Source organism: Myxine glutinosa, chromosome 11, assembly GCF_964187855.1.
Source record: "Myxine glutinosa chromosome 11, kmMyxGlut1.1, whole genome shotgun sequence".
Lineage (NCBI taxonomy): Eukaryota > Metazoa > Chordata > Myxini > Myxiniformes > Myxinidae > Myxine > Myxine glutinosa.
The window spans coordinates 17,231,910-17,254,734 of record NC_136271.1 but is presented as its reverse complement, the minus strand read 5'-3'; the positions used below and the strand labels follow the sequence as shown (position 1 = coordinate 17,254,734).

General features: G+C 44.8%; 1 protein-coding gene across 2 annotated transcripts in view; it reads right to left on the bottom strand.

Annotated features, from left to right (window-relative positions):
* LOC137436460 (ubiquitin carboxyl-terminal hydrolase 15) overlaps positions 1 to 22,825 on the bottom strand; it is a 115,345-nt gene that overhangs the window by 6,471 nt on the left and 86,049 nt on the right. For both annotated transcript variants that reach the window (XM_078786442.1, XM_068130259.2), the window contains 5 exons: positions 22,323 to 22,393; positions 18,663 to 18,778; positions 8,587 to 8,736; positions 6,089 to 6,192; positions 2,289 to 2,377 (listed from right to left, as the gene is read on the bottom strand). In XM_078786442.1, coding sequence (XP_078642568.1) covers positions 2,289 to 2,377; positions 6,089 to 6,192; positions 8,587 to 8,736; positions 18,663 to 18,778; positions 22,323 to 22,393 — 530 coding nt within the window. The remainder of the gene's footprint in view (positions 1 to 2,288; positions 2,378 to 6,088; positions 6,193 to 8,586; positions 8,737 to 18,662; positions 18,779 to 22,322; positions 22,394 to 22,825) is intronic.

The window sequence follows — 22,825 nt, the reverse complement described above, 5'->3', positions numbered from 1 at the left end:
AAAAAATTAAATAACCCTCATATTCAAATTGTTGGGCTAGCGGCTAGGGTGCCGGCTTAGGATCCTGGGTTCGAATCCCGGTCGATCGCTGAATTAACGCCAGGGGGGTTGACTCAGCCTGTCATCCTTCCGAGGTCGGCTAATTGAGTACCAGTTCACTGGTAATTCCCTGTTTGTCATTAAAGGTGGCAAAAAGGGTTGGCGTCAGGAAGGGCACCCGGCCGTAAAACATTGCTTCAAAAAGGGGACCAAAAAAACAACAACAACCACGGTTCCCGAAAAAGGCCAACCCCCGCTTTGCGGGGGGAAATGGCCTCTAAAGGTGGTTTTATTTATTTATTTATTCAAATTCATATTCATATGCTCACCAAAATCGAATCGAATCGTCCTTGTCAGACACCCTGGATCCGAATCCGGATCTTCACCAAAATCGAATCTATTCGTCCTCGTCACATACACCACCTCTCTGCCAAATTTCGTCCGAATCCGTTCACAACTTTTTGAGATATCTTGTTCACAAACGGACAGACAGTGGTGATAACATAACCTCCATCCACCTTTGGTGGCACAGGTAATAATCTGTGCAAATAATAAGACGTGTGTAACTGACTCCTATCTCTCACTGATTCGCACCTCGCCATCAAATCTCAAAGGGAGAATTAACAACCACATGATAATTAACGCTGGCGCACGGAGCGGAAATCGGGGTAAAGCAATTGGTTCACTTCTGTCCGTCTGTCCTTCTGTCAACAAACGTCGGCTTATAATCAAGAAGCAACTCAATTTCAATTGAATGTTGCATTTTAAACATGAATCTGAAAACAAACCTGCATGCAGTTTTGCAGAGCTTTGTCTGAATTCGTCCTGACCGCACACGCAGTGCAGACCCCACCCACGTCCTTTTTCCTCAAAACTGCATGAGGTGAGGCATTCTATGAACTTTCTAGATCGATGGGTCAGTTTGTTTCTTTGACATCTATACTCTCCTGAACCATTAGATGGAACGAGTTAAAACTGCTCGTCGTACTCGGGGTGTACATTTATGGGGTAAGTTAGCAGTAACAAAACAATCCTCCCTTTAAGGGGAATTAACTTGTCCCTAATTCTGGGGGAATTAATCCGTCATTAATGCTGGGGGGGTTAACACGTCCTTAATTATGGGGCAAATTAACCCATCACCAATTCTAGGGGGAATTGACCCGAGCCGAATTCTGGGATGAATTAACCCGTCTAATTATTTGGGGGAGTTAACCCGTCTAATTCTGTGTGGGAGTTAACCCATCCAATTCTGTGTGGGAGTTAACCCATCTAATTCTGTGTGGGGGTTAACCCATCCAATTCTGTGTGGGAGTTAATCCGTCTAATTCTGTGTGGGAGTTAACCCGTCTAATTCTGTGTGGGAGTTAACCCGTCCAATTATGTGTGGGAGTTAACCCATCCAATTCTGTGTGGGAGTTAACCCATCCAATTCTGCATGGGAGTTAACCCATCCAATTCTGTGGGGGGAGTTAACCCATCCAATTCTGTGTGGGAGTTAACCCATCTAATTCTGTGGGGAGTTAACCCAACGAATTCTGGGGGAGGAGGAAGGGGGGCACGGGGAAGGGGCGGTGGTGGTGTTAGCCCATATAATTCTGGGGGGAGGGCGAAATAACCTGTATAATTATGGGAGGGGGGTAGCGTGGAGGGGATTAACCTATCTAATTCTGGGGGGGAATTGACCCAAGTAATTTTTTTTTGCATACATAGTCAAAGGTCATAGAAGAGCTCCCTTTCTTCTTCAAATCCTCAAAGGTAATTATTTGTTGGACTGAATAATTTCTGGTAAAATTAGATTTTACTTCTGGGAGGTGTGTGAACCAGCAACTCTGAACCTATACACCACCAGCATGTACAACAAAAAATGCACATAATATTTTGCATTCATATCTATATTTGTAAACCATCCGCATGCACTATCTGGACCCAAGCGCTCTCAAATGAGGTATCATCCAGCATAATGCATACTGTGGTTACAACGTCTATCCCAATCAGACACAATCATGCAACATGCATTTATATATAGATAGATAGCTAGATAGATAGATAGATAGATAGATAGATCGATAGATCGAGAGATCGATAGATCGATAGATCGATAGATCGATAGATCGATCGATAGATAGATAGATAGATAGATAGATAGATAGATAGATAGATAGATAGAATAGACAATTTCAGAAGTCTGTTGTACCCTTGGCTGCGAATTAATGTAGTCATCCGGTAATAGCACAAGGCCTTTTGCTTACCACAATTTGGTCCTTCGATGCAGATGACACACTACTATCGTCGAAGTAGTACCAATTCTGAGAAAGCTGGTTTTTAGCATAGGCAGTGTCTGTGCACACACACACACACACACACACACACACACACACACACACACACGCACACACACAATTAAGGTCACACGACTTTGTAAATAACAAAGCAATCGAAGTTTTAAAAAAGATATCCATCGACGTCAAAACAGAAACTGCTTTTCTCAAAAAGAAAAATAAGACATAGGAAGCAATCTACAGAGTGCATTAATTACATGACAGACAACATCCGTTCAACGCAAGCAATGTGTGGTGGAGGGAGGGCGGGGAGGGTGAGATTTAAATGTCTAACGCCCTCTGGTGGTGTAGATCTTATTTGCCAGACCATTTTTAGCTCAACTGGAACGAAGTTCAGGGGAGCTTATGCGATGGCACGTTGTCCGTCAGTCCGCCAGTCCCCCAGTCAGGACCCAGAGCGTCAGGAGGGCCCAGAGCGTCAGGAGGGCCCAGAGCATCAGGAGGGCCCAGAGCTCTCAGCGAAGTGTCAAGAAGATTTTGACCCAAACTAGGAATCTCTCCGGATAATTATGTGGGTATGGAGCAGCTAACGCTGCTGTGCCAGGCAACTATCCAGATGGTATCACCAAGTCAAACTGCCACTTCCTGTTAACTTCCTTCTGAAAAATGACTGTGGAAGAAAAGTTGGCAGTCACATCACATGAGTGGATGAGACAGAAATGACGACGCCAGTGCAAGGAGGAGGTGGAAAGAACTATCAGAATGATCATACATACACCATATTTGGAGAACTTAAACAATGATGCTGTTTATTTTCTAACATTTATCTTATAAAGTAAATTAATGTGATTGTGCAAGACCATGACATTAGGAGAGAATGTACTTGAAGATCAAGTACAAGGATATTAGTAGACAATGGACACATACTATGTGGGATTCCAGCCTGGAATCTTGGTATCACGAACCATAGCCTAGGTACAAATGGGAATGCTGACCAGGCCAAATCCTTTGGTTTGATCATAATAATATTCTGGAACTCTTCAATTGAGCGGCATAGGAATTATATTTGATTAGCACACACGTGTAGTGCAGAGAGGGATTAAGCAATTGGTTCACTGTCTGTCGGTCAGTCTATTTCTATGATCGAGGAAGGTCTTGATTTCAATCAAATTTCATATTTTTGAACAATGTAGAGCTCCCGGTGTGTACCCCGGTTTAGAATAGGTACACCGTCTCCCTGTGCATCGTAAGAGGCGACAGGGTTGGCGTCAGGACGGGCATCCAGCCATAAAACATTGCCTCAAACAGGGAACCATGATTGTCATGGGGCCCACAAGGCCAACCCCTGCTCTAGCGGGGAAGAAATGGCCTTAAAACGATCATTCATTCATTCATTATTCATTTCATATTCAATGTGGAGCAGAAATAGGCAGTACAGTTTAGCAGTACTTTGGCTCTGAAATTGGCAAATTGTACGGTGTCTCGTCCCGAGCTCGCATGTTCACTCACGGAAAAGCAATTGCTTCAGTCTGTCTATCTGTCAGTCAGTCAAACAAAATTGAAAATCATTCCAAACAGGAAGCACCGATCGTTTTAAGTGGCATAATAAAGGAAACAAACAGGCACGAATAACTACTTTATCGTGTTGAATAAGGTGGTGTAAAAGAGGGTGCATCAACAGTAGTAAATTTCTGATTCAATGTTGTTGGGTTTTTTTCTGCAGCCTTTGAAACTTTTTATTTTATTTCAATTCAATTATATATTTGAATAACATAGAACACAATGTCCTTGTTTGCACTTCCAAAAACCTTCAGTTTCGTCGTACTTGGGGAAAATATTGCACCGTCTTGACCAACCAAAATTGCTGTGCCCTCTGAGGGCGGAGTAACTGTGAGATTCAGACAAAATGGCAGGATGCATCCACAGAGCTAACTTCATCCAAAATATCTGTTTGTTTTGTGCATCTTTTTTCTCAAAGATCGTTCCAACATCGTCAGTTTGGCCGAGAAGAGATGGCAGAAGGTTCAGCTCTGGACTGTTCCATTTGACCCATCAGCTTCGTATGTATGGTTACCGTACATCCGGTTTTTCCCAGACATGTCCCTCCTTTTCACTTCTTAAATCTCTGTCCAGGCGGGTTTTCAAAAATTTTTGAACAATATTGGAGATTATGCCATTTTTTTGATTTTGAATTTTCCAAGGAATAAATTTTAAGATTTTGGATACTTTTTTTTTTTAACCTTATTTAAACGGTTAAACCATTTTTGTACATTTTCTTAGTGATAAAAAGCGGTTATGTGACGTTTGGACCAGGACAGTTTTGTCTCGTCTGTACTACTCCATCATGGGGCAATCGATGGCCGTGTTCAAACATCGACACTCACGTGGCTCACTTCTAGTCCAACGTCGCGATTCCCGAGATTCAGTGTTTCTTCTGAGTCTGTACCGTACACACTTGTTTGATCTTCTTCAAGAGCTCTTTATTTGATATTTTATTTTGCCACACCCAAACACAACACCAAAACGAAAGTCTAAATTCACTGCAAAACTGAAGACAAAATTCCCGTGTTTTTGAGGTGGTCGAGAAGAATTGGACCCGAGTGCTTGGTATGTAGAGCTTGTACGTACGTCTATGTGGTAAATAAAGGTGCTATTTATTGATTTACAATCTCATGTGGACTCGGCCAAGTACAATATCTCCAGTAATAATTCAGTATTTCGACTGAAAGAACGGTGGTGTGCAGTCAAAATTAATCGAGGTCTGGAACACACCTAATGAGACGGCCGATACAATTGCTCAATACCTAAAGGAAACACTTTTCAAGAGTGTCCTCTTTTTTTCGGAGTGTCCCTTCCTTATATATTTTTTTAAATTTTTTTTTTTGTCTTATTTTTTGAAAGTTCAAATATGGTAACCCTATTTGTATGATTACCATCTCGCCTGTTTTACAGTTTACGAATAAAGCTAATCAAGATCATGCTCAGAAACGCAAAGCAAGAGTTGAAAAGACCCTTTTCCCATGTCCTTTTTCTCAAAAATGTGGGATAGGTGTTTTATAACCTCTCTAATTAACCAAAATGTGCCCGTCACTTCCATTTGCCAAGTCCTCCATTCTCACACTGCTTTGGCCCTTCTGCACACACAGGTGGGCTCAGGCATGCACGGTGGAAGGATAAGTGGGGTTGATAGTATTTATAACTGCAGCATTCATTTGCAATCTCGAGAGACACCGACCGGGTAGCTGAGTTGGGCAAACAAAATGCAGCTGTAAAACAAAACAAAGCTGATGCAGATCAAAAAGCTGATATACGAGTGTACGCGTACGCGTACGCGTACACACACACACACACACACACACACACACACACACACACACACACACACACACACACACACACACACACACACACACACACACACACACACACACACACACACACACACACAGTCGGCTATTGTCAGCCCCATGAACAAATTACAAATTCCTACTCTAACTAGTGCTCGGAAAGGGATGGCAAACCACCCAGAATGACTCTGGCCAAGAAAATGCTTTGACAGAACTAACGTTCTAACAGAGTATGGCACATTGGATTTGATGGGATCCATAACTACACCAATTTGGGAAAATGTTGAAATGTTGGGCAACAAAAAGACTGTGGCAAGAGGACTGGGTTGAGTTCAATGCAAATTGGCACATTACTGAAAACCGAGGCCACGTTATCATGACCATGTAGGTTAACTTGTCAACACCCACAATCAAGGTACTCACAGTGCCCTCCACCGAGTCCCCCATAGTGGTTGGAGACAGCGATGAGGTCATACACACAGGAATTCATCTGGGGCCCAGCCAAAAACTCATGCATGTCCAGATCTCTGAATGCACAAAAATTAACGATTAAAAAACAATACACTATAATTGTTTAACAAGGGCATCCTGCATGCACTAACAATGTGGCAGATATCTGACATCGAAATCTACACGATAATCATCTTGATGTTTAAACAAACATTCACAGCAATGCAATAACCAAATGAGGGTCCTAAGGCTCCAGATGCTCAGACTCTTATTTTAATGTTGTGTTGTTACAAACTCAGAAAGTTACATGCATACAGTATATATGTGCAAGCTTGGTCCCAAGACCCTTATTAGTCTATCCTCCCACACAGTGGGAGACAGAGTTTTGCAATCGCTTATGTCCCTGTCTTGTAACTTTTTTTACAATTTGAGTTTTTGTCATCAAATTTTCAAAAATTCTTAATTAGGAGAACTAGTGTGGATCAGCTCGTTAGGCTCGCCTCACCACAAGTCGCTGCAGAGACACGGGCTTGGTTTAACTGACGATAATGACATGACTGAACTTGAGTTGTTGTGTTGTCATGATTTACACCAATCATAATACAAACATTTTTGTACAAATTTATTTGTAATATTTGTGATATTATTTATTTGCAATTTATTTGCAATCTAAAAATGTCCAAGTGGTCTAAAGCTCTAAATAGTCAAGGGTGCAAGCTGTCTAATCAGTCTGAAGCATCTTACGAGTCTTTGGGGTCTTCAGGGTCTTTGTGATCTTGCGTCCGCTGGGTCTTTCAGGATATTCGGGATGCAGATCAAAAAGGGATGTCTTCAGGGATGCAGATAAGGGTCTTTTATGTCTTTTGGGTCTTTAGAGGTCTTGGGGGACTTAAAGGGTCTTCAAAGGTCTAAGGGGTCACAGCAGTCTAAAGGGTCGAAAGGTATATTCTAAAAGTACGTAAATAATAGCCGAAGGTAATTAATAGACAGAATGTAACCGACGTTCAAACAGTATGTAATATTAATAGATAAATAGTCACACAGCTTCACAAACCATGTTTTTTATATTTGAAGAAGACGTTTTGGTCATAAAAACAAACACACACACACACACACACACACACACACACACACAAACAAATAAACAAACACACACACACACTTGCCACATTATAAGATATGGAGAAATTAATTAATAATTGGGTCAAAATGTGAAAGGGCAAAGTCATAGTGACTATAAATTGCCCTTATTCGCCAAGCCGCAGAACAGCTGCATGATCCATGGGTTTTTTCACCTCCGAGGCGAGTTTAGGGGATGTGGTTGCTACAGGAAAAGCGCTGTAACAGGGAGACCACTCCACGCAAACTGTTTATTTATCAGCATGGATAAAGATTAAACACAGAGGATAATGATAACACCAATGATAATGATGATAATGACTGGGTATGTCTAGGCCATAACGTTTTTACCATTTCAGCTTTTGTCATCAAATTTTCAACAAACCCTTATTATGAGAATATGGAGAAAAATAAATTAATAAACGGATCAAAATGTCAACGACCAAAGTCCCAGTAAGTACAAATATGCCTTAAGCGTACCGTCGGCAGGGCGGCAAGGGTGAAACGCCCCATTAAAAAAAAAGTTTTGTACTGCATGCATACCTTCTGTGTGTCTTTATTCATTTACCATCAAGGTTCAGTGTGTCTGTCCAGGCCACATCTTTTTTTTTACCAATCGAGCTTTTGGCATCAAATCTTCAACAAACCTTTATTATGAGAATATGCAGAACAAATTAATAAAATGTAGAATTTTTGTTAACTGTCATTTTCATCAAGTTTAGTTTGAGTACGCAGTGGATGCGGACAGGCTTTGCATTTTGAGATGCTTTCTAGTTATCTTACTTTTACAAGCATTATTACCTCTGCCACCAAAGGCAGATGGAGGTTATGTTTTTACCCTTGTCTGTCAGTCTGTGCAGGATATCTCAAAAAGTTATGGACGGTTACAGACCAACTTTACTGGACAGTTTGAGTGTGTGCCAAGGATAAATTAATTAGATTTTTGTTCAGGTCCAGATGCAGATCCGGCCCATCAGTCGGATACAAAACCTAACCTGTTCAGCCTGGTGGAGGTGTACACTCTACCGAGTTCAGGTCCAGAAGCAGATTATGGAGATAGAGAACAAATGAATAAAAAACAGAAAAATTAAATAATCCAGCAAGTGCATACAATAGGATTGAAATATAATATCTACAAGTGCGTGCATACTGTATGGAAAATGGAGCAAAGGGGCATTAGCCATAGGTTGAATCACAAGTTCAGAAGGAGGGGCGGGGGTGATAACAAAAGCCTTAAAGGAGGGGATGGGATTCGTAATGTATTTTTTTTACATATCAGACACACAAATATCGCACGCACACGCGCACAGTGAATATTTTGAGATATTTTGAATCCACAAGTGTGTGCAAACCTTATAGAAAAGTCCACAAGTGTGTCCAGCTTGTCACGATAGTATTTATTGTAAGAGAAACGTTTCAAATGGACAACGAGGATTTTTGGCAGAGACCACAGGTCAAACTTTTTTGTGGCCTGCTGGTGTTTCTTGCAAGTTGGGCAGTACCTAGTGGAACAAAGAAAAGGGGAGTGCGGGAGGAGGCAGTGATCAATGACCAATTTAAAAAAATAATTCAAGACATTTAATGCACCCTAAACTCCCGCTAATATCAAAACCCCTCCCGCTAATATCAAAACCCCTCCCGCTAATATCAAACCCCCTCCCCCTAATATCAACCCCCCTCCCCCTAATATCAAACCCCCTCCCCCTAATATCAAACCCCCTCCCCCTAATATCAAACCCCCTCCCCCTAATATCAAACCCCCTCCCCCTAATATCAAACCCCCTCCCCCTAATATCAAACCCCCTCCCCCTAATATCAAACCCCCTCCCCCTAATATCAAAACCCCTCCCCCTAATATCAAAACCCCTCCCCCTGAAATCAAAATCCCTCCCCCTAATATCAAAACCCCTCCCCCTGAAATCAAAACCCCTCCCCCTGAAATCAAAACCCCTCCCCCTGAAATCAAAACCCCTCCCCCTAATATCAAAACCCCTCCCCCTAATATCAAAACCCCTCCCCCTAATATCAAAACCCCTCCCCCTAATATCAAAACCCCTCCCCCTAATATCAAAACCCCTCCCCCTAATATCAAAACCCCTCCCCTAATATCAAAACCCCTCCCCCTAATATCAAAACCCCTCCCCTAATATCAAAACCCCTCCCCCTAATATCAACCCCCCTCCCCCTAATATCAAACCCCCTCCCCCTAATATCAAACCCCCTCCCCCTAATATCAAACCCCCTCCTCCTAATATCAAACCCCCTCCCCCTAATATCAAACCCCCTCCCCCTAATATCAAACCCCCTCCCCCTAATATCAAACCCCCTCCCCCTAATATCAAACCCCCTCCCCCTAATATCAAACCCCCTCCCCCTAATATCAAACCCCCTCCCCCTAATATCAAACCCCCTCCCCCTAATATCAAACCCCCTCCCCCTAATATCAAACCCCCTCCCCCTAATATCAAACCCCCTCCCCCTAATATCAAACCCCCTCCCCCTAATATCAAAACCCCTCCCCCTAATATCAAAACCCCTCCCCCTGAAATCAAAATCCCTCCCCCTAATATCAAAACCCCTCCCCCTGAAATCAAAACCCCTCCCCCTAATATCAAAACCCCTCCCCCTAATATCAAAACCCCTCCCCCTAATATCAAAACCCCTCCCCCTAATATCAAAACCCCTCCCCCTAATATCAAAACCCCTCCCCCTAATATCAAAACCCCTCCCCCTAATATCAAAACCCCTCCCCCTAATATCAAAACCCTCCCCCTAATATCAAAATCACTCCCCCTAATATCAAAACCCCTCCCCCTAATACCAAAACCCCTCCCCCTAATACCAAAACCCCTCCCCCTAATATCAAAACCCCTCCCCCTAATATCAAAACCCCTCCCCCTAATATCAAAACCCCTCCCACTAATATCAAAACCCCTCCCCCTAATATCAAAACCCCTCCCTCTAATATCAAAACCCCTCCCACTAATATCAAAACCCCTCCCCCTAATATCAAAACCCCTCCCCCTAATATCAAAACCCCTCCCCCTAATATCAAAACCCCTCCCCCTAATATCAAAACCCCTCCCCCTAATATCAAAACCCCTCCCCCTAATATCAAAACCCCTCCCCCTAATATCAAAACCCCTCCCCCTAATATCAACACCCTTTCCCCTAATATCAAAACCCCTCCCCCTAATATCAAAACCCCTCCCCCTAATATCAAAACCCCTCCCCCTAATATCAAAACCCCTCCCCCTAATATCAAAACCCCTCCCCCTAATATCAAAACCCCTCCCCCTAATATCAAAACACCTCCCCCTAATATCAAAACACCTCCCCCTAATATCAAAACACCTCCCCCTAATATCAAAACCCATCCCCCAAATATCAAAACCCATCCCCCAAATATCAAAACCCCTCCCCCTAATATCAAAACCCCTCCCCCTAATATCAAAACCCCTCCCCCTAATATCAAAACCCCTCCCCCCTAATATCAAAACCCCTCCCCCTAATATCAAAATCCCTCCCCCTAATATCAAAATCCCTCCCCCTATTATCAAAATCCCTCCCCCTACTATCAAAACCCCTCCCCCTAATATCAAAACCCCTCCCCCTATTATCAAAACACCTACCCCTAATATCAAAACCCCTCCCCCTAATATCAAAACCCCTCCCCCTAATATCAAAACCCCTCCCACTAATATCAAAACCCCTCCCCCTAATATCAAAACCCCTCCCCCTAATATCAAAACCCCTCCCCCTAATATCAAAACCCCTCCCCCTAATATCAAAACCCCTCCCCCTAATATCAAAACCCCTCCCCCTAATATCAAAGCCCCTCCCCCTAATATCAAAACCCTTTCCCCTAATATCAAAACCCCTCACCCTAATATCAAAACCCCTCCCCCTAATATCAGAATCACTCCCCCTATTATCAAAACCCCTCCCCCTAATATCAAAACCCCTCCCTCTAATATCAAAACCCCTCCCCCTAATATCAAAACCCCTCCCTCTAATATCAAAACCCCTCCCCCTAATATCAAAACCACTCCCCCTAATATCAAAACCCCTCCCCCTAATATCAAAACCACTCCCCCTAATATAAAAACCCCTCCCCCTAATATCAAAACCCCACCCCCTAATATCAAAACCCCACCCCCTAATATCAAAACCCCTCCCCCTAATATCAAAACCCCTCCCCCTAATATCAAAACCCTTTCCCCTAATATCAAAACCCTCCCCCTAATATCAAAACCCCTCCCCCTAATATCAAAACCCCTCCCCCTAATATCAAAACCCTTTCCCCTAATATCAAAACCCCTCCCCCTATAAATATCAAAACCCCTCTCCCTAATATCAAAATCACTCCCCCTATTATCAAAACCCCTCCCCCTAATATCAAAACCCCTCCCCCTAATATCAAAACCCCTCCCCCTAATATCAAAACCCCTACCCCTAATATCAAAACCCCTCCCCCTAATATCAAAACCCCTCCCCCTAATATCAAAACCACTCCCCCTAATATCAAAACCCCTCCCCCTAATATCAAAACCCCTCCCTCTAATATCAAAACCACTCCCCCTAATATCAAAACCCCTCCCCCTAATATCAAAACCCCTCCCCCTAATATCAAAACCCCTCCCCCTAATATCAAAACCCCTCCCCCTAATATCAAAACCCCTCCCCCTAATATCAAAACCCTTTCCCCTAATATCAAAACCCCTCCCCCTAATATCAAAACCCCTCCCCCCAATATCAAAACCCCTTCCCCTAATATCAAAACCCCTTCCCCTAATATCAAAACCCCTCCCCCTAATATCAAAACCCCTCCCCCTATTATCAAAACAAAATATTTGGCTAAAGATAGAAATAAATTGGCAGTTATTGGATTGTTTGGCAATTTATTAGCCGTTGTGAGCGAACCCTCATGGTGCAGACGTGTACGGTAATTTGGTGAAGCCGATCCACTCCAGTCACAAGTCCATCATCACATTAGCTCCGAACAATGACTGCTCCTGGAATTTCTGAATAATTGCTCTTCACAAGTTAATTTCATTCCGTATTCAACTTTTACAGGGCGAAAAGATCCCTGGTGTTGGCTTAGCGGCTAGGGTGCCGGCTTAGGATCCTAGGATCCTGGGTTCGAATCCCGGTCCATCGCTGAATTAACGCCAGGGGGGTTGACTCAGCCTGTCATCCTTCCGAGGTCGGCTAATTGAGTACCAGTTCACTGGTAATTCCCTGTGTGTCGTAAAAAGGCGACAAACAGGGTTGGCGGCAGGAAGGGCATCCGGGCGTAAAACATTGCTTCAAAAAAGGGGACCAAAAAAACAACAACAACCACGGTCCCCGAAAAAGGCCAACCCCCGCTTTGCGGGGAAAAATGGCCTCTAAAGGTGGTTTTTTTTTGGGTTTTTTTTCAACTTCGCTGCCTGTCACCTCGGCCATGGTACACAACTGTGTGTGGTGAGGCTAAAGCAAGAAAAGACACTATACCTTCTCTGATTTGTTAATCTCTGACAACCAATTTGGATTACAACCTGGTGACTCCACCTGTGATATGTTACTCCTTCTGACAGCAGTGGATGGATGCCCCAAATCACAAGCAAGAGGTTAGGGTCATCTCTCTGGATAGCTCTCGAGACTTTGATACTGTCTGACATCTGCTTCCATTTGGTGTTCAGGGCTCCTGCTAACGTGGTTGTCCGATTTCTCTTATGAGCAGAAACAGCAGGTGTTCCATGATGGCGTCCTTTTTGACGATCTTTCCATCCAGCCTGGTTTTCCACACGACGGCATCTTAGGACCTATGCTGTTCTTGAAATCTACTCATGATCTATCTGATGATCTTGAAACCTAACTTTACCATTCACTCGACCCTGCGTAGGACAATACATCACTCTTATGAAAGCACAGTTGCTGCCGAATCCTCTTCATCAGACATGAACAAGATAAGTCGCCGGTCAGCTACATGGCACGTGCCGTTCATTGCCAGCAGGTCACACGCTCTCACAATGTCCCTCCACAAGCATCGGCAATTCAACCATCCAATTCACTTATCTGGACATAGACTGGAAGAGGTGCAATCCATGGAAAAATCCTTGGCCTCACTATCTGATTATCATTTTGTGGGAGGATCATATCATCAAGTTAGCATCAATGGCATGTTGACATCCCATTAGGCCTGGTTCTCTCCGGGTATCCAAAGCGGTTATTTTTTCATTTGTGTGTTTGTCAAATTTCAACTCGTTATTTTATCGTCCATGCGTTATTGTTTGTTTATAGTTAGTTTTGGTTTGAATTTCCTGTAACTCGTAATTAATTAATCGTGTTCTGCTCCGCGTGTGTGGCCTTGTACCCCCATCGGTGTTTGTTTACTTAAGACCCCTACATCGTGTTTTGCTTGGCTCTTAGTTTTTTCCCTTCAACCCCGAACATAATACTCTTTGTCTAACGTTTTAAATACATTTATTTAAAATACCCCCACCCCCCAAAAAAAAAAAAATTGTTTTTCCCCCTTTCTCCACGTGTGCTTTGTCTCATCCTGTACTTTCTGTTCAGGTGTGCTGTTCGCCCCGCCCCCATTATCTCCTTGCCATCCACCTTTTGCCCTGTCCACGTGACTCGTGGTGGTCCCTCTCGGCTCTCCCCCCTTTGGTACTTTGTGCATATAAGATTGTTTACGGTTCTGTTTTAATATTATTTAAATATGTATAAACTTTCCCCTTCAGTGTTTTATTCAATGGTATATTACAACACGCTGTTTTTCTTCCTATTTAAAAGGCTTTTCTCAATTTCCTCTCCATCTCATTCCACGTCAAAAAAAAGAAATTCAATCTCTTATACGTCTCCCTCACTACATGGTCTAAATTCACATTCATTCCACCCCTCCTCCATCGTTCTGAATCGGATTGCTAACTTGAAAATCACAACAAACCCAATTTGTTATCAATGTTCGTCTTTCATTAATCATCCACTTTCGAAACTCCCCTCTAGCCCCTCCCCTCCAAATCCCCCCCCCCTTGCCCCTCCACTCCGAAACTCCCCCCTTGCCCCTCCACCCCTAAACTCCCCCGTTGCCCCTCCACTCCGAAACTCCCCCCTTGCCCCTCCACCCCTAAACTCCCCCCTTGCCCCTCCCCTCCAAATCCCCCCCTTGCCCCTACACTCCTAAACTCCCCCCTTGCCCCTCCACTCCTAAACTCCCCCATTGTCCCTCCCCTCATAAACTCCCCCCTCACTCCTCCCCTTCAAAACTCTCTCCCCCAACCCCTCCCATTCAAATCTCCCCCCATACCATTCCTCTCCAATTCTCCCTCCTCCCCCCTCCTCCTCAAAGCTGCCTCCTCCCCACTTTGTCTCACTTCTATCTCATACCTCCACCTCCCCCCCCCCCCCCCCCAACCTTCTACTTTCCTCTGCTCCCCCTCAAAGAACCCCTCACTGTGCCTCATCCCTTCACCATCAAACCTTTCATCCTCCTCATCCTTCCCTTTCTTGGAACTCTTCTGTAATCTCTGACACACTTTCAACTGCTCTTCCTACCTCCCCCTCTCATCCTTCATCTTACCCTACTCCTCCTCTCCCCTGTCCTGTACCCGATGCTCCCCCTCTCTCTTCATTAACGGTATGGACCTCAAACATCCGGGGCCTTTGCTCAAACCTGACTGATCTCTCCATGCAGGTTGCTTCTGACAATCCAGACTTGATCTGCTTAACAGAGACTTTCCTCCTTCAAGATGTCTCTGATTCCTTAATATCTCTTCCTGGTTACTCCCTCCTCCGGTATGATAGACCTGAGCCTCGTCCTGGTGGTGGGGTGGCTATCTTTATCAAAAACTCTCTTCCTCACTCTCCTTGCACTGCCCTCTCTCCTCCTCACCCCCAGGAGTACCTCTGGCTACGGCTTCCTCTCCGCTCCCACCTTTTGTTCATATGTGTTCTGTACCGTCCTCCAAACAGTGATGACCCCATTTACATTTCACTGTCTGACAACATGGACCAACTTCTATCCACTCATCCCAACTCTCTCTTCCTCATATGTGGTGATTTCAACTGTCATAATGCCAGCTGGTTGGGTGTGGGTTCCTCTCTCACCAGTCATGGCACCTCAGCAAAGGACTTCTGTGACTCACTGGGATTGACACAATCTGTCAATTTCCCGACTCAGATCTCAGCCAATGGAGTATCTTCTCTTCTAGACTTGGTTATGACAAACTTCCCTGCTAATGTCTGCTGCTCTTCTTCTGCTCCAATCGGTTCTTCTGATCATGTGCTTGTCAAAGTGGACATCTCTCTGGCCATTCTCAGAGAGCCACCTCAGCATCGACGAGTCTGGCATTTCACTCAGGCCGACTGGGACAGTCTTCAAGCAGCCATCAATCGTCTGGATTGGTCTCCCATCTCCACTGCCTCTGACATCAATTCTTCCTGGGAATTCTTCCAAAGCAAACTGCTCTCTCTCATGCACAGATTTATCCCATCTCGTCTTCAGTTGTCTTACCCTTCCTCCCATCCATGGTACACTGAATCTTGTGGTGAGGCAGTTGCCCTGAAACAACTTGCCTTTGCCTCTTGGAAGGCTAATCCAACTGAAGGCAATCTCAGTTCCTTCCACCAAGCTCGGAACAAGTGTGTGTCTACCCTCAGGAGTGCCAGGAAGCACTATCTCTCCACACTGAAGAATGAACTCTCAAACCTGTCTCCTTCCTCCAAATCCTGGTGGCATCTGGTCAAATCCGTTTCTGGTGTTTGTTCCCCCTCCATCCCCTCCCTTACCTCAAATGGCCACACAGTTGACATCGCACGTGACAAAGCCGAATGCCTCAACTCTGTGTTTGCCTCAAAATCTTTAGTCCCAACCCCATCTCTCGCTGTTCCCACCTTTCCCAGTCGAACCCAACTGCTCCTGGACTCTGTGTCCTTCTCTCCTGACAATGTGGAGGAGTTTTTGTCTAACCTCGACTGATTCTGCAACTGGAGCAGACGGCATCAGCCCACGGGTCCTAAAATCCTGCTCTGCCGCTCTATCTCACCCTCTCTCTGTTCTTTTCACCCTCTCTTTTGCTCAAGGTCATCTGCCAGCATCCTGGAAATCAGCAAACATTACTGCTTTACACAAAAAAGGTGCAAAAACAGAGCCTTGCAACTACAGACCAATCAGCCTGCTCCCAATTATCACCAAAGTCATGGAATCCATCATTGCCTCGGCTATGAAATCTTTCCTCTTCTCCAATGGCTTGATCTCTGATCATCAATTTGGTTTCAGACCAGGTCACTCTACTCTGGACATGCTGCTTCTGCTGTCTCAACAATGGATGGAGGTCCTCAATGCCAAACAGGAAATCAGAGCTGTCTCCCTTGACATATCACGTGCCTTCGATACGGTCTGGCACCCAGCTCTGCTCACCAAACTCTCCTCTTTTGGTATCCATGGAAATCTCCATGCATGGCTTGCGGACTTCCTCTCTGGTCGTAGTCAACGTGTGGCCCTGAATGGATATCTCTCATCTCCCCTTCCTGTTCAGGCTGGAGTTCCCCAAGGCAGTGTTCTGGGCCCTGTGCTTTTTCTGGTCTTCATCAATGATCTCACCGACTCTCTGGAAAATCCTCTCTATCTCTTTGCTGATGACTCCACTCTCTGCCGCTCCATTCCTCTTCCCTCAGATCGGCAGTCTGCAGCCTCCTCACTCTCTGAAGACTTGGACAAAATCACAGACTGGTCAAACAAGTGGAACATGTCTTTCAATCCTGACAAATCTCACACTCTTACTATGTCTCTCCGAAAAGATCGACTGGACAACCCTCCCATCTACTTTCTCAACAATCCTCTCCAAGAAGTTCTGTCGCTCAAGCTTTTGGGTCTCACTATCTGCCATGATCTTTCTTGGGAAAACCACATTTCCAAGCTGGCCTCCAAAGCCAGTCGCCGACTGGGCATCCTCCGTCGTGCGAAGTCCTTCCTCGGCACACCTGAGCTCCTCACCACATACAAGGCTTTCATCCGCAGCTCAATGGAATACTGTTCTCCCCTATGGGCCGGTGCTCCTGCCTCACACCTAGCTCGGCTTCACGCTGTTGAAACCAAAGCTTTCAGAATTATTGGAATCTCCCGCGATGAAGCTATCTCTGAGGGCCTTTCACTCACTCACCGCAGGCAGGTAGGTGGTCTTTCTGTCTTCTTCCGACTCCTCTCCGGCCTTGCACCCCCAGCTCTCTCTGTGCTATGTCCCCCAAATATTCCTACAGGTCGCACAAGATCTGCCAGCAACCCTCTGATGGTTAAACTGCCGAAATCTCGGCTGTCTGCTCACCTTCACTCTTTCATTCCTCTTTTCTCCCGCCTCTGGAACAAACTCCCTCACTCCCTTCAATCCCACTCCTCCCTCCAGGTCTTTAAAACAGCTGTTCACCACCATCTCTTATCTTCCCCCATCCAAAACCTTGATCTTTTCTACCCCCGCTAATTCACCCCAGATCCACCTTGTTTGAAATTCCAACTTCTTTCCTGGAAGTCCTGGCAGTGTCCATATGTTTTATACCTCTCCCACCCCCCCCCCCCCTTCCCATGCCCCCTCCCCCTTCCCATGCCCCCTCCCCCAAAGCCCTCTCCCTCTCACAGATCTCTCGATGTCTACATGTCTCTCGGTCCCTGCTCTCAAATGTTGTGTTTGTGTCCTTCCCCCTCTCTCCCCATCTTGTCTACCGCTCCCGATGTTATATGTTTTATGTGTCGGTTTGTCTTTCTGTGTGATTAATGTTCGCTCTTTCACGAGCCTCGATCTTGTATACAAAAAAAATATATATATATCCAAACTTCCGGTTCCAGGTTGCTGGTTCATGAGTTACTCCCTCCAGCTGAATAAAACGAAGTTTCCCGGACCAGATACTTTGTGTTTTCCCATATAATAATTATCATTCCTGTGTTGCTGGTCATATTTTTGTCCCAATTTCTGTGCCAATCCGGGACCGAGTTGTTTCAAAATTTGTGTCTTTGGTAAAGTTCGGCCTATTCGTCTAGGGATGGACTAATCGGATTGTTGCTTCCGCCCCTGTTCTTGACCGCACTTGCTTCATTTTCGCAACTTTTCTTCCAGGTATTGTTCATTATGATCCTCATTTAATCCTTTTCCCCTCCTTGCTCCAAAAAATAAAACAAACTCTAACCCTTCTCCTTTACAATATCCTCAAACTGAATATTCATTTAATAAACATTTCTTCCTTCAAAAGCTCTTAACCCTGTGGCTCAGAGATAATATTATGGAAGCAATTATCCCTGGATCTCGTTAATGGATTTTTAAACACCCATTAAGTTCATACCCATATGGATGTTCATGAGTCTCAAATTTGTTTAAAAGACGAAGAATAACAACACTCAAGGAAGTATTACAGAGCGATTGGGTCATCTATCCTGCACAGTGGGCCATACCATGGATCGTCAGCTCCCAGTTGCTCTTTGCTGGTGAACAACTGGATGCAGTCTTTCAGTCGCACGTACTTCTTCCTCGTGTGCATGGAATTGACACTTGGGTGCTTCTCAACATCCTGTGTGCATTGCAAAATAAAAGGGAGCAAGCGAGCAAAGATAATTACATACAAGTGTAACTATCGACAAAGTCCCCCCCCCACCCCCCCCCCCCCCGGTGGCTGTAGCACCCCCCTCTTCCCCCCTCCACCCCCCCCCCCCCCCATGGAGGCCAAAATCTTCCCTGCTGCCCGGATTCCCCAGAACGCTGATTGGTCCACATGGAACAGCACACTCCCTCTCATCTTCTACTGAATCCCCTCAAAAACGGACACACATCACAATCCACACGTATGACATATCTACAACAAACAGTTTTGTCCCCTTTTTTGGGAGCGACCTTCCTCCAGAAGTATTCCCCTCTCTAAACTTTCTAGCTGGAGACATATAAATTAACCAGGGGCCCGCCACGATATACATTTGCCCAAAATGTAAAACATGCATCACCAGCTACAGGGCCAGAGGGGGTTTTGTCTGCTGCGCAAGGTGTAGCGAATGGTTCCATCTGGTCTGTACCGCTCTCAGTAAATAATCAGACTACACACATACATACACCTGCAGCTACAGCTTTCGGCTGAATTCAAGCTCCGACCCAAACAGCGATACACCTGCACAGGTACCAACCAAACTCATCAGTGCCACCCTCGTCACTTCCATCCCATACAACACCAGCACCTGCACACACCCAACCAACTCAAACGCCAAAACACACACATAACCTTGATATCCTCCAATACAACACAGATGGCCTCATCAGCCATGCAACTTAAACACTTAATTCTCACAAACAACATTCACACAGCCATCTTACAAGAAACCAGATTACACTCGAAAAACAGAACACTGACCATCCCCAACTACACGCCGACACGCAGACAGACAGACAGACAGACAGACAGACAGACAGACCGGATGCCAGAAGTGGAGGCCTCATCACATACATACACAAGTCAATTAGATACGCAGATGTCATGGAAGACACAAAAGCATTTTACCACCAGGCAACACACTCAAACTTCAAGATTAAAACGTGGACCAACGAACACACAAACATTTACATACCACCAGACATCCCCCACTATACCACCAAATATTCACCACTACCACAGAACTATTGTACTCCCAGCACTGATTCAGTACAAACCACTTCATCACTACCAGGATTCGAACCACCCCCTCACAAACTCCACACAAAACACCTTTGATTGCTTCAACAGTAAAAAAAAGGAACCGACCAAAACACTATTCTCACTACAATAGCCATCAGAAAAGCATTCAACGTCATCCCAAAACTAAATGAATGAATGATCGTTTTTAAGGCCATTTTTCCCCGCTAGAGCGGGGGTTAGCCTTGCGGACCCCATGACAATCATGATTCCCTGTTTGAGGCAATGTTTTTATGGCCGGATGCCCTTCCTGATGCCAACTCTTAGTCGCCTCTTACGATGCGCAGGGATACAGTGCACCGATTCTAAATCGGGGTACACACCAGATCATTCATCCCAGCAAGCTGGTACTCAATTTGCCGACCCTCGGAAGGATGACAGGCTGAGTCAACCTCCCTGGCCTTAATTCAGCGATCGACCGGGATTCAAACTCAGGATCCTAGGATCCCAAGCCGGCACCCTTACCGCTAAGCCAACACCAGGCTCGTCATCCCAAAACTCTTACTCGCAAACAAAATACTCAACACAAACATGCACAAGCCTGGTGTTGGCTTAGCGGTTAGGGTGCCAGCTTAGGATCCAAGGATCCTGGGTTCGAATCCCGGTCGATTGCTGAATTAACGCCAGGGGAGTTGACTCAGCCTGTCATCCTTCCGAGGTCGGCTAATTGAGTACCAGTTCACTGGTAATTCCCTGCTTGTCGTAAAAAGGCGACAAAAAGGGTTGGCGTCAGGAAGGGCATCCGGCCATAAAACATTGCTTCAAAAAGGGGACCAAAAAAACAACAACAACCACGGTCCCCGAAAAAGGCCAACCCCCGCTTTGCGGGGGAAAATGGCCTCGAAAGGTGGTTTGTTTGTTTTTTTTAAACATGCACAACACCGAACGCGAGCTTGCCAACTACCTATCCTTAACCGAAAGTCACCATCACAACGATACATTCCCACCAACGATTCAGTCCTCTCTCTCTCCCCCACACTTTCATCTTCTCATGCATGACATTCCACAACCACCCAGGAACATACAAATAGCATCATATGTGAACAACACAACCATGACCTCTACCCCAAGCAACATCAGCAAAACCAGAGCACAACTTAAACCCTTCTCCAACACCCGAAAAACCTGGCTCACCATCAAAAGACGAAAGTAGCCCCCTCAAAATCAACACTCACTTAACAAATTACACAGCACAGCACCACACCACACCACACCACACATTAGACTGAACATCGCTATACCACGTACGCAAAAAAAATAATACTACACGCCACTTTTAACAAATCTATGGCATTTTCAGATCATATCACAAACATTTAAAAAACATGCACACCCAAGCTCAACACTTAAGGCACTCACAGGCACCAACCTCGGACAACACAAAGAAACATCATCACTAATATACAATCAGTACATTAGATCAGTCATTGACAACACTGGCTCATCTTGGGCCTCCAGGCAATCAAACACCCATCTCAACACCCTGCAGACTATACAAAACAAAATGGGACCTCTGACCTTTGACCTCGTGACCCCATAATCTAATCAGTTCATCTTTGCATCATAATGCATACTTGTACCAAGTTTGACTTAGATCCCTTCAGCCATTAAGTTATCATTGAAAGGAAAACCTATCACGGACGCACGGACTGACAACTCAAAACCACAACGCCTCCGACGACAAAACAACCTCCATTGTAATTCTGAGGTAGACATTTATCTTCAGCCCATATGATGCTACCTCACTCCCTCCCATCGTCCCCTTTCTCTCACAAAAATGACATTTAAAAAATTGTACTCGGAGTTGCAATGTCAACCAAAGCTACATCCTCCTGGCTCATTAAAACGTGGACCAATTGTCCTTGGTGACATCAGAGCATATCATTTTCCCATCTCCAAAGAGGCAAACGATTGGAAGATGGAACACCAGTTTTTTTTTTGTGTGTCATGTTAACTGGAGAAGCAACAAATGATCATCAAATTGGCAAAAATGTTAACTCCATGAAGAACATCACACAAGCAGGTATGTGATGGATCATTCCACTGCTTATAAATGACATCACAGATTTTACCAGCGTACTCAACGTTATTTTGAGGATTGAAAGGTTTGGATCAGAAATGTTGGTGAGATGGAAGGAATTTGGAAGTAAGATAAAGAGCGGACATTTACCAATTGGCGGAAGTGTGGAACATTTGATGGATGCGCCAGTCAGACATGTTGGACACAGCTTCGGTGCCAAAGACAAAATATTTTCAAAAGGCATATTTGTCAAACTGAAGTGGGATCTGAGTTACACAATTTAAAAACATGTCATGAAAGGAGAGCGATGATTTTAAAGTACGAATGCAAAAAAGTTGGATCTAAATTGTCAAATAACCATACGGCCATACTAAGTACCTCAGCGGCATCATCGTCGTAAAACATGTTCTTCGCATCCTTTTCCCATTCCAGTGCTATGTATGATTGATCTGAATGTACGGAAAAAGCATTAGGATCTGTGAGGATACTTACAAGTCAAACAACAACACAACAACAGGCATTTTAAGGCCATTTTCCCTGCAAGAGCGGGGGTTAGCCTTGCGGGCCCCATGACAATCCTCTCCATTTTGCCCTATTTTCTGCATCTCCCCTTGTTAACCCCCTTGCCCACATTTCTTCTTCGACCATCTTTAGCCAAGTCTTTCTCGGTCTTCCCCGTCCTCTACTTCCTTCTACATTCATTTCCATCACTCTTCTCAACCAATCACTTTCATCCTTCCTCAACACATGACCAAACCATCTCAACCTGTTTCTCTTCAGAGCATCCATCACAGGCTCTATTCCCATCATCTTTCGCAATTCATCATTTGTCTTCCTCTCTCTCAACGATACTCCACACATCCACCAAACCATTCGCATTT